The sequence below is a fragment of the Chiloscyllium punctatum genome, chromosome 11, assembly GCF_047496795.1.
Source record: "Chiloscyllium punctatum isolate Juve2018m chromosome 11, sChiPun1.3, whole genome shotgun sequence".
Lineage (NCBI taxonomy): Eukaryota > Metazoa > Chordata > Chondrichthyes > Orectolobiformes > Hemiscylliidae > Chiloscyllium > Chiloscyllium punctatum.
Window position 1 is genome coordinate 16,258,871 of NC_092749.1, and position 12,257 is coordinate 16,271,127.

Here is a 12,257-nt window from a genome sequence, read left to right on the forward strand (position 1 = left end):
CAGATAGCAAGTGTTGAATTCAAATTCTAATGTAAATCGACTATCATCACCATTTTAGTCATGTCTGTAAGTATAAGGCTTAGTATGTAACCTTGTCATTTTGTCTTTTTTTAACTGTTTGCCGATATTATCTTGTTATGACAAACTCTGATCTCTGAATTGTTTCACTTTTCTCTCTTTTCTCCTTGCCCCCACCCACTTTCACTTAAGGCTTTGTCACAACAAACAATCCAAAGTCTACTTGCCGGAGCCACCATTCCCGCATGCAGAGGTAAGGAAAAAGTCAGAAGTATTTTGAGGCTGTATTGTTTAGTGCTGCTTCTATGAAGCACAGAGTTACACAGCGCAGTTACTGACTTTGGTATCTATGTTTCTGAAGTATTGTGTATCTGCACATGACCAACACGATGGAAAAGAGGCCCTCATTTTGGCTGCTTCTAGCCTCTTTGAATGTGATATTATTGAGCATTAAGTCGCTATGGTGTTTCGTTAATTGATGTGGATGGTGTAAATGGTCCGAGTGTGCACCCCTAGGCAAAGGCGGCTATGAAATGACCCAGTGCTGAATTTTGAGATTTTCAGATCATTGTATTCTATTACATGTCAAACTGTTGCGGTTTTTACTTATTTTTCCCCACAACTTGCTGGGACATTCCCCTCAACCCTCTGTGCCTCCTGTCCCAACCTTAGCCACTTTATTTTGGATAAATACTTAGCAGAAGACCTAAGTTGCTTCTCCTCCTGAGAGGGAGCAACAGAGTATTTTCAGGGTATTGCCCTGTGTAGAACTTGGGGGTAAGTCAACAGCTCATCCTCAAGGCTATGATGGGGAGTAGAAGAGAATTTGTTCAGTGCTTTGAAGCTGCTGAAACTTTCCAGCTTGGCTGACAGTTGCTAATAGTACTCTTTACTCTCTCCTTTCCTGTCTCAATTTTGGTTTCAGCTGATTTTGACCAATAAATTGAAGCACTATCCCAGTATACATGGGGAATTCAGCAATGACTTCAAGCAGCCATGTGTGGTATTTACAGGCCATCCCTCCCTACGATATGGGGATGTTGTTCACTTCCTGGAGCTGTGGGGAAAATCCAGCCTAAACACCATCATTTTCACAGGTAACTGAACTATTCCCAGTTGAAAATGGAAGGAAGGATGAATGGAATAGTGTTGAAAGGCACATTGTTAGTGGGCACATCATCTGTCTTTCCAGAGAAATGTTAAACCAAGGTCTTGGCTGACCCGTCGGCTGGGATGTAAATAATCCTACGTGCAAAAAATATAGTACAGCTTCATTTTCCATCACAGGCACCACTTATCAAGTATGAGAAAATCTGCCTTTTAAATAAAAAAAACTTGTATTGCGAAAGGAATTTCGGATTAGCCATGATCCTATTGAACGGCAGAACAGGCTCAAGAGGCCAAACAGCCTACTCCTGCCCCTATTTCTTATGGTAATCAATTGCATCTGATTTCCTTCCAGAACCGGATTTCTCCTACCTTGATGCTTTGGCACCATACCAGCCACTGGCTATGAAATGTGTTTACTGCCCAATTGACACTCGATTAAACTTCATCCAAGTTTCAAAATTATTGAAGGAGGTTCAGGTATGATAGATCGCGGAAGGGGTCATTTTTGTCTTTTTGGTCAGGAGGGAGAAGATGACATATGGGGAATGTCATTGGGCTAGCAATCTGGCGGCCCAGGCTAATGCCCTGGGGACATGGTCACACATCCGATCACAGTAGCTGATGGAATTTAAATTAATTTAATAAATCTGGAATACAAAGCCAATCTCAATAGTGACCATTAAACTATTGTCGATTATCATAAAAGTGCATCTGGTTCGTGATTTAAAAAAAAAAATCATTCACAGAATATGGATGTCATTGGCCAGGCTAGTGTTTATTGTTCATCCCTAATTGCCCAAGAGGGCAGTTGAATGTCAACCATGTTGCTCTTGTTATGGAGTCACATGTAGGCCAGACTGGGTCAGGATGGCAGATTTCCTTCCCTAAAGGACTGTTGTGAACCTTATTGAAGAATGAAATTTGACATCCTTGTCCATTCTGGTTTACATGATTCCTAACCCACAGGAATTTGGTTGACTATCTTCTGAAATGGGATGTAAGCGACTCATTTTCAGGGCAATTACAGATGGGCAACAAATGCTGCCCTTGCCAAATAAAATCTAAAATAAATTGTTGCCATTATATTTATTATCTTAATGTTTTGTAAATCATGTGATGTAACATATTAGACCAAAGATATTGCACAATCTGTTCGCGTGGAATGTTGTCTGACGAATTGTCAAATATGGAGTTACTTTCATTTTGCAAAATAGGTGCAGACAAAGTTAGCCAATCCGTGCTCTTCCGTTTCTCAAATGATCTTTAAAAGGAGTTTTACTTCCTTATTTTTTGTTTCCAGCATGCCCCTGGCTGATCTATGACTCTTTGCAAAAGCATCGATACCATAAAGAATGAAGTCTGTGATTACAAATTTAGATATATTTTCTGAAACCATGTATGGTGAGGCGAGAGTCACTTAGCATCGCCTTACCTTGAGAGGAAATTTGAAGTGGCATTTTCTCATGGTAGAACTTAGAGAAATATGAAGATCAACTAGCCCAAAAGGCAACCAGATGGCTTTTTTTGTTCCCAAACCCATACTGTCAGTGCATGTCAGGATATGGGATTAATCAGTGAAATATTGTTTAGCATTTTCACCCAAACCTGTCAACACTCCACATTTTGGTTTTCCAGCCATTGCATGTTGTGTGTCCGGAACAATATACTCAACCTCCACCTGCCCAGTCGCACCGCACCGATCTGATGATTGACTGCCAGCCCCCGCCAATGGCCTACCGGAGGGCTGAAGTGCTGACCCTCCCCTTCAAAAGGCGCTATGAGAAGATTGAGCTCATGCCTGATGTAAGTGAGGGGCTTTTTTTATCTATTTGTGCAGTTATACTGATTCACTATGTTTGTTTTACTTTTGATTCTCCTTCATCCCTCTCTCTCATTCCCTCAAACTTAACACTATTGTGAGGATGAGTCTGGACTCTCCCTCAAACTTGTATTGAAAACTGACATCAGACAGGATCTGAGAACTTTGCTGGAAAACAGCGACGAAGATTAGAAAACCTAACACAATGAATGGACAAGAACTGTGCTGGGAGAGAAAAGACAGTCTCTTGCCACTTCAGATTTAAATGACGTGTGGCACATTTTACTTTAGTACTTTGCAGGGAGGATGGGTTAAATGCTTGATTCCCAAGACACTGCTTTGGGGAGTTTTTTTTCTCCAAGGTCTGCACACTTAGAAAATAAATAATAGTCAGAAGTGCTGTCCTTCAAAGTGGTACCATTTTCCCTCTTCTGTTTGACATAAAAGATCGCATGACACAATTTTGAAGAAGAGGAGGGGGATTTCTTCCCTCAATTTCGTGGCCAATATTTATCTCTTAAACCAGCGTGACTAAGATAGAAGGCCTGGTCATTATCGCTGTTATGACTGCTTGTTGTGTGTGCATCTTGCTTGCTGCATTTCTGGTGCAGCAGTGACTACATTTCATTCAAAACGTGAGTGTACTTTGTTGGCCATAAAGCACTTGGAGACATCAAGTGCTTATGAAAGGCACCATATGAATGGAAGATTTTACGTACTTTCCCTGGTTTTAAGTCTTCTTCTACCATTATTGTTTTACAGCTTGCTGAGTCCCTGGTGCCTTCAGAGATAAAACCTGGCATCTCTATGGCGACCGTGTCTGCAGTACTTCAGACCAAAGACAATAAGCACATTCTACAGGTGAGTCATGAAGTTGCACTAGCCTTGTCGACTTGGATTTATTTTCCACAATTTCACATAACCTAGTTAAATAATTGATGCCAGTAGGGCTACATGCGGAAGCACCACAGGATAGGATGTTGTCAGCTTTACCTCCCTCTATCTCTGTGTCTGGACCGGCCTGCCCCACCCAAACCCCAGGCAGAAACCTTTGGCATGGTTAACTGCTGGTTATTAGTGTTCACGTACATTTTCTATAGCTAGTACAGTTCAGGAGGACATGAACGATTCCATGGCATAAAATAAGAGGAAGGAGTTCATCAGATGTTCTGGTCAACATTTGTTTTCAGCCAGCATAATTAACACAAGCGGTCTGATCATTACTGTTGTGGGATCTTGCTGTACTCAAGCATATTCAATGTTTCCATACATTACAGCAGTAATACTACAAAGAAAAATCATTGACTTTCAAGTACATTGGACCTTCCTAACCTTGTAAAATGTAAGATTTTCTTTTGTGGGATGTGGGCATGTCTGGCTGGATCAGCATTTATTGTTCATCTCCTAACCATCTAGAGGCTGTTGCTGTGAGCCTAGTGTTGTGTATAGGCCAGTTCAAGTAAGGGTAGCAGATTTTATTCTATGAAAATGCTAGTGAACCAGATGCACGACAATCAGCAGTGATTGCATGATTGCCATTCAGCCAGATTTTTATTGCAGACTTTGAATTTAAATTTCACCATCTCCATCAAACCCATGTTCCCCAGAGCATTAGCCTTAGGTTCTGGAAGATGGGTCACCTGTTTCAATGTTACCTATGCTTTCTCTGCACAGATGTTGCCAGTCGTGCTGAGTTCTCCAGTTTCTGTTTTTGTTCTGGATTACCAGTTCAGTGGTCTTACCACTATACCATCTCCTCTGACAATTGATTCTCTTTCTTTCTACCTCCATCTCACTTCTTTCCATTAATCAGCATGTGTCTTTGGTGAGTTATCAATAAAGCACTCAAAAATACAAGCCTGTCCACTGGTGATATTGAAGTAGCCAGTACACCCAGAAATCACATTTAAAGTCCATTTGACCCTGGAAGAAGGATCGCTGGGCTCAAAACATGAGCTCTGCTTTCTTTCCACAGATGCTGCCAAACCTGCTAAGTTTCTCCAGCAATTTCTGTTTTTGGTTCTGAAGTGAAGCCACTTCATTTTGTGACTGATTTCTTATTTCAGAGGATTGTATAATATATACACTGTCCCTTAAAACAGTGGAATAAAGTGTTGAGTAGCTCTTAGTTGCTCCATTATGTTTTTGTTAAATACATTGTGATATTCCAATCTTCTCCCTTGCAGTCACTCCCAAAGTCAGTGCAGCCACAAACTGGCAAGAAGAGGAAGCGGGCAAACGATGATACTCCTGAATTCAAGCCTCCCAAACCGCTACTGTGTGGATCGATCACCATTGAACAATTTGTACAGAGCCTAGAGAAGGTAAGTATCCACGATGCTTTCTGAAACAATTCTGCTGTCCTGGGATATCCCAAATCCTCTGCTTCATCAGTGGTAGCCATGTCTTCAGCTGCCAAGGCCTGAAACTCTGGGATTCCTGCCCTAGGCCTTTCCATCTCTTCATTCTATCTTTAAAACACTGCTTATGGCGGAGCTTCCCAAATGTTATCCTTGTGTGACTCCAGTTTAAATACCTTCAGCTTTGTACGATGCCAAGGTGAAAATTTGCTGTTGAGTGGGGGATAAGAAGGAAAGGCTTCACAGGTGTTAAGGTAGAGATATATGCATTAAGAGAGTTCATGAAAAGTCAGGATCTCACAAAATAGAAAACCACAGGTTTCTGGGGGTTAATGCCACTGGTCTAGTTATGCAGAGTCCAACACTTTTGCTGTGGGGCCATGGGTTCAGGTCCAAACACAACAGCTCGTGGAATTTGAATTCAATTAGTAAAGACCTGAAATCGAAAACCAGTCTCTGAAATGGTACCACTAAATTACATCACTTATGCTTTAGGGAAGGAAATCTGCCTCCTTTGCCTAGTGTGTGATCTACCTGTATCTCCAGGCCCACAGCATTCAGTTGAGTCTTAACTGCCCTCTGAAATGTTCAAGCCAGCCACTCAGGGAAGGACAACAAATGCTGGCCTTGTCAGTGAGGCTGATATCCCAAGAAAGACTATAAAATAAACGACAACTTAAAGGGACCTCTTAACTGATAGAAATGAGTTTGAGTTGGTTGCACCCGGTGTTGTCTTGGAGCTCATGACCCTACTTGGGCTCATGAGCCACAATTTGGGAATTCTTGGTTTAACACCTACTTCAAGCTTTTTAATCACCTTTACTAATATTCACTTATATGGCTTGGGTTTAAATTAGGTTGTTAAGCGTGTTGCTTTTAAGTGTTTTGGATCATTTCAGTTTATTAAAGATGCTCTGTAATGCACCTTGTTGTTGAACCTCTTAGATGCACTGAATACATCAAAGTTAAGTGATTGTGAAGTCGAGATGATGGTATCTTCAGAGGATAGTAACCCTGACACTTTGCAATTGATAAATTGAATCATTGTGACTAAAGGAGTTTTATCTTTTTCACCCAAATGAGGTAAAACATCCTGTCTCCCCTCGTTTCTTATGAGTGTTGCACATAGAATTGTTATAGTGGAGAAGGAGGCGACTTGGCCCATTGTGTCTGCACCAGCTCTCTGCATGATCAATGAGTGTTGCACATAGAATTGTTATAGTGGAGAAGGAGGCGACTTGGCCCATTGTGTCTGCACCAGCTCTCTGCATGATCAATGAGTGTTGCACATAGAATTGTTATAGTGGAGAAGGAGGCGACTTGGCCCATTGTGTCTGCACCAGCTCTCTGCATGATCATCATGACTAAGTGTCAATCTCTTACCTTTTCCCTGTAACCTGTCTTATTGTTTCTATTCAGATAATTACCCAATGTTCTCATGAATGCCTCGATTGAACCTTTCTCTACCACACTTCTAGCACTGTGTTCAATTGTACCCAAACTACTCACTATGTTGATCTATCATCACATTTTTGTTTCTTTTGCCAATTGCTTTTAATCTGTACCTTCCTTTTCTCAATCGTTTTATGACTGGAAACAGTTTCTCTCTATCTAGTGTGTCCAGAACCCTCATGATTTTGAGAATTTCTATCAAATCTCCTCTCAATCTTCTTTTTAAGGAAAACAGTCCTGACTTCTCCAACCTATTTTCATCTGAAATTTCTCATCTGGAACCATTCTTCTAAACCTCTTTTGCACTCTCTCTGATGTATTCACATCCTTCCTGAAGTGTGGTGCCCAGAACTAGATACAGTATTCCACCTGAGGTCTAACTAGTGTTGTATACAAGTAATCCTTCAGATTAGAATTTTCCCCAGATGTCACCATATTATCTTTTAAGTATTTTAAAAGTATCTACAAACATCAAAGATTCTTTTGACCATGCATATATACATTGTGGAGTCTCTCAAATACGTAGAATTCTCTGGTATGGGAAATGGTTGAGGGAGCACTCATTGTGATCATGCTATCTTTCTCCAGAGTCAGACTGTAAGATATAGGAGCAGAATTAGGTCATTCAGCCCATCGAGTCGGCTCCACCATTTGATAGTAGCTGATGTGGTTCTCAACCTCATTTTCCCGATAATCCTTAATCCCCTTACTAATCAAGAATCTGTCTATCTCTGTCTTAAACTCAATGACTTGGCTTCCACAGCCCTCTGAGTTCCATTGATTCACCACCCTCTGGCTGAGGCAGATTACCAGAAGGAGCCACTTTCCTAGCTCTGATTATGATGTTCATTAGGTTCTGTAGTGAGCACAGCTTTTTTTTTGAGGTAATCTTTATTTTCTCATTGTTTCTCTCACCTTGTTAACACCAGTGAGTGGTTTGGTCCTGAGGAAGCTAATGAGCAGAGAGGTTTTCAATCCATATTTCCACTCCGGTGACATAAGACAAAGATACTCTCAAAACAATGTGCCACATGTCTGTTGTTGTTTTTAAGTAGCATTTTAGTTAAGAAGCAATTGGATGCACCCTTCCCTGCTGTCAGTAACTTGTCCCCTCATTTCTCTGCAGCATGGCATCACAGATGTCAAGGTTGAGGACACACCAGAGGGACACATTGTCCACCTTCAGTCTGAAGACACCTTAGTCCAAATTGAAGAAGATTCCACTCATATTATTTGCGACAACAATGAGCCACTTCGCACCAAGCTCCGTGACTTAGTCCTCAAATTTCTACAAAAGCTGTGAGAGTTGTTTTGACTTTTCTGTGACTATTTTTAGCAGCTTATGCATTTTGGGACTCGCTGATCGGAGCATAATATAAATGGTTGTTAAAGGATATTGTGCTCTGTCATAGGAGTAGGTCATTCAGCCTCTCAAGTCTGTTGTACCATTTATTTAGATCATGGGTGTTCTGTACCTTCATCTTGCTTATGTTACATTTAATAACCTCACCTATCAAAAATCTATCAAACTTAGTTTTGCAATTTTCAATCAACTACCTAATCTCAATAGTTTTTGGAGAGTTCTCAATTTTAACCTCCAATGAACAATTTTCTGACATTACTCCTGAACAGCTAAGCTCATGCTTTAAGACCGTGCTAACTTTGTTTTGGAATCAAGTACCAAAGGAAACATTGCCTTTTTCTTTTTTGCTTTCTCTGTTCCTCTTGCTCGTTTTTTCTCTCTCTCTCTCTCTCTCTCTCTCTCTCTCTCTCTCTCTCTCTCACACACACACACACATTCTCTCTTCAATACCAAAACTATTAATCATTGCAAGTATTGTGCGAGGTAATCTCAATGAGATCAACCCTTGATCTCTATTCACGGACACACATAAACAGATGCTGACAAAATGGCAAGTGTGAAGGTTGGAGCATTTAAAACCTTCACCTTGACATTCAGGCTAGATAAAAGCTTTGATCTCATTCCCTGACCACGCACATAGAGTTTGAAGTTTTACGAGTGAAAGGGGAGCTGTTAATCAATTGATAGCATAATGCTGATGTTGGCTGTGACTGAGTTGGTAACCCTTTTGATTGATTCAGAAAGTTGTGGGGTTTAATTCCCCCTGCAGAGACTACAGAATAATGTAGACTGATGCTTCAGTGCTGTACTGAGTGAGTGCAGCACTATCAGAAGGGCTGACCTTTTGATTAAACATTAAACCAAGACACATCAGCCTTTTCAGGTGCACATAAAAAGTACAAGGACAGAGTTCAGAAAAAGAACAGGGGAGTTCTTCCTGGTAATGAAACCAATACTTAATCGTCAATCAATAACAGTATTTGGACAGTTTCCATTTACTCTTCGTGGGAGCCTGTTCTGTGCAAATTAGCTGGTGACCATCAAAACTATTTGATTGACCAAAAACTTCTTTGAGCCATCCTGTGATGGTGAAAAGACCTATGTTCATGTCACTGAACTTCCAAGTCCTTGATGTGTGATAGATTCCGTAAAGGAGACTAATTGAGCATGATATTTCCACCACAAACCTGTGGAAAATGGTTTCCAGTTGATTTTCCAGGCAACCCTATTTGCGATGTCTGTTTTGTGAAACCTTCAATGGAAATCATTTGGGGGGGGGGGGGGACTGTTTTTCTGCTCCTCACTGGTTTTCACATAGCATCCATTAGAGAAAAAAAAATCAATATTCCAGCAGAATCCAAAATGTAAGATCTGGTATTGCTTTGGGTTTGTTTTCAACCAATCCTCAAAGTGCTTCGCAGAGTGTATTGATCACTGAATATTGGAGTGCATTACATCCATCAATCTAATAGGCATCAACACAAATGTAATTAGCAGGTGTCCTTTTTGACATTTCTGCATGTATCAATTGATTGTTTTTTGAGGATTTTTATATTATGTTTCAAGTGTAAAAAATTGTTTTAAATGAAAATGTATATTTGTAACACCACTATCAGAAAACCAAGTAGGGAGGAATTGCAAGAATAAAAGCTCACTTTGAAAAGTACTGAATGAGGAGGAACCTTTTATAATGGTTTATAACATGTGGATACAAAAGGTGAACCCAGACATTGTTGTTTCACTGAAAGTCAATAGCTGGACTAGCAGACAGGGGTAGAAATGGGTGAAGCCAGACCTGTTTCTTTCAGTAAAGCTTGACTCCTGCTTTGAATAGATGATGGTGAAAACTCCGGCATAATTCTTCACTCCATGCTCAACCATTACAGATAATCAGTTAAGTCTCCTCTGTAGTATTGTTTTCTGTCCTGAGCACCAGACTTTGGGGCAATGTCAAAGCCTTTGGAGATAATGCAGTGGAGATTTACTAGGATGGTATCAGGGGTGGATGGACTCCAACTTTAACAAGAAGCTTGAGGAGCAAGGATTACTGAACATTTTATAAGTGCCTTTTATATTTCTCGTTCACAGCTGAAAATTCAAAGGTCACTGTATCTCCTCCCTTACTGATTGATTTATGGTGCATAAAGACCCTTTTCCCACTCATGGCATAGAACAAAAACATTTATCTGAGATCTCTGCTCTAATCACCAACACGTGTGACATTCCTCCCAAGCAATGTAATCTTGGATTTTTAGTTAATCAAAGTACTGATTGTTAAGTAACATTTATAGCAGTTCACTCCTCCTGTGTAACTTTGCAAATAACATCTTTAATTTGGATTGGTTCACCCTTTCCGTGATTAAAATTGGAAAACATTCAGGAGGCTAGCCAGCATCCATGCAGAAGAGAAAGTTAGTGTTTCAGGTTGATCCCTGTTATCACTGACCTTTGTTCACAAGGGAATAAGTTTGTGCAAGGTGTGCCATATATTTGAACAAAAATGAGAAACATCATGAGTTTTAGCAATTAAAAATCTGTGTGGTAGAACCAGGACTATTTTAACCCTTGGAAATGGAACTATGAGCTGCTTTCAGAAATACTTGTGAAATAATTGAGATTATTTTGTTTATTTTAGACCCATTCCCTCATTTTGTTCTCTGCCTCCCTTCTGACTGCATGTTATTATCAAAGTATTACTCTGAGGCATTTGGTTGTTACCAAAGCAGACGGAATATCAAATGGTTTGTTATCTGCATTTTGAAATGCTTTTTGCGGACAGTGTGACATTCTGAAGGGATTCTTTGCAAAAATGCAGTACGTATGAGAAATTTCACAACAAATAAGCTAGCCTTAAGTTTTCAATGTTTGGATACACAAAGGCATTCTTTAAAGAGACTATCAAAGCTGTTTGTTAAATCGCTCCTACGTAGAAATGGCAATGCACCACAAGATGAAATTGAGCCAGTTATCATGCTTCCCCCACTAAATCCTACTCTATATGCAGGATTGGAAAGAACCTTCCACTGGAATTGTGAAGGACATAAATGCTCTGGTGAGGAAAAATAGTTGCCATACAGAAAGCAAGATAGAAGTGGCTATAAAACCAAATAACCTAATCTATAATTTGTTATTTTACATAACTGATGCTGATGTTGATCCTTTACCTTCTTGGGGAAGTTTTCTGGTTTTGAGAAATTGGAGTTTCATTCATATATGGAATGAGGAAAGGCCAAGTAGTCCATTGGTACTGTCCTCCCACCACTTTCCTTGCGCTATGACCTTGTATAGTTTTGCCTAAATGGATTCTGCACCTAATTACATGTTCTCCTGATCAAACATTTTGCTGATTCTGCCCCTTAAATCAATTTGAAGTAGTAATTTCATTACCCTTTAACACCTCAAGACAACTGACATATCTGGTGACAGAGATTTGATAAATGATACATCATTCACCCACTTAAGCCCAGAAGTCATCCTTCTATCTAATGTTTGACATTTTGGGTATGAACTCTTATACAAAAGGCTGTCTCAAGCATTCTGTGCTGTAGATTTCCAGCACTCATTTAAGCAGAGAAATAGTTTAATGAATTGAAAAGGGAATTATGACTGTGAGAGGTTTCTTATGACCACCATTGCATTGATTGATACAGACAGGAATGGCGCATGTACTTGTAATGAGTAAAATGGGTATTGTTATGACATGGGGTAAACCCCTCTGCTAATTTAAATCAGCACACAGAGAAGATTCACCCCATGCTGAAATCTGTTAAAATTCAAGAGGCAAAATCTATCCCAGAGGTCATTATTTAAAGTAAAAATTAACAACTTTATTCTTTAAGTCCAACAGAGAATATTAAAACGAACAACTATTTACAACTCGTTTCTCTTAAACCTATCTTTTACTTCCCACTCTACAATACTAGTCTGATTAAAAGATCACGATTAAGATTTACAAAAAAAATTCAACTTTCAAAACCAGTCAGCTGTCGAATCTTGTCTTTGTATCTTCTTCTGTAGATTTTCCTCTGTCATCTTTTTGATGTTCTGCTGTGCAAACTTCTTATAGACAGGTACCTTTTAGAGAGCTGTTCTGCTGGCAATCTGTACTTGTTGGTGGCCTGGCAGTTCTCCACTC

The 12,257-nt window shown here is 39.9% G+C and overlaps 1 protein-coding gene across 1 annotated transcript in view; it reads left to right on the top strand.

Annotated features, from left to right (window-relative positions):
- The window catches only part of ints9 (integrator complex subunit 9), a 38,556-nt gene extending 28,768 nt beyond the window's left edge, over window positions 1-9,788 (top strand). Inside the window, exons 11-17 of the mRNA XM_072580357.1 lie at window positions 211-271; window positions 944-1,115; window positions 1,481-1,605; window positions 2,764-2,931; window positions 3,710-3,808; window positions 5,134-5,271; window positions 7,886-9,788. Coding sequence (XP_072436458.1) covers window positions 211-271; window positions 944-1,115; window positions 1,481-1,605; window positions 2,764-2,931; window positions 3,710-3,808; window positions 5,134-5,271; window positions 7,886-8,062 — 940 coding nt within the window. The 3' untranslated portion in view covers window positions 8,063-9,788. The remainder of the gene's footprint in view (window positions 1-210; window positions 272-943; window positions 1,116-1,480; window positions 1,606-2,763; window positions 2,932-3,709; window positions 3,809-5,133; window positions 5,272-7,885) is intronic.
- Window positions 9,789-12,257: the final 2,469 nt, after the last annotated feature.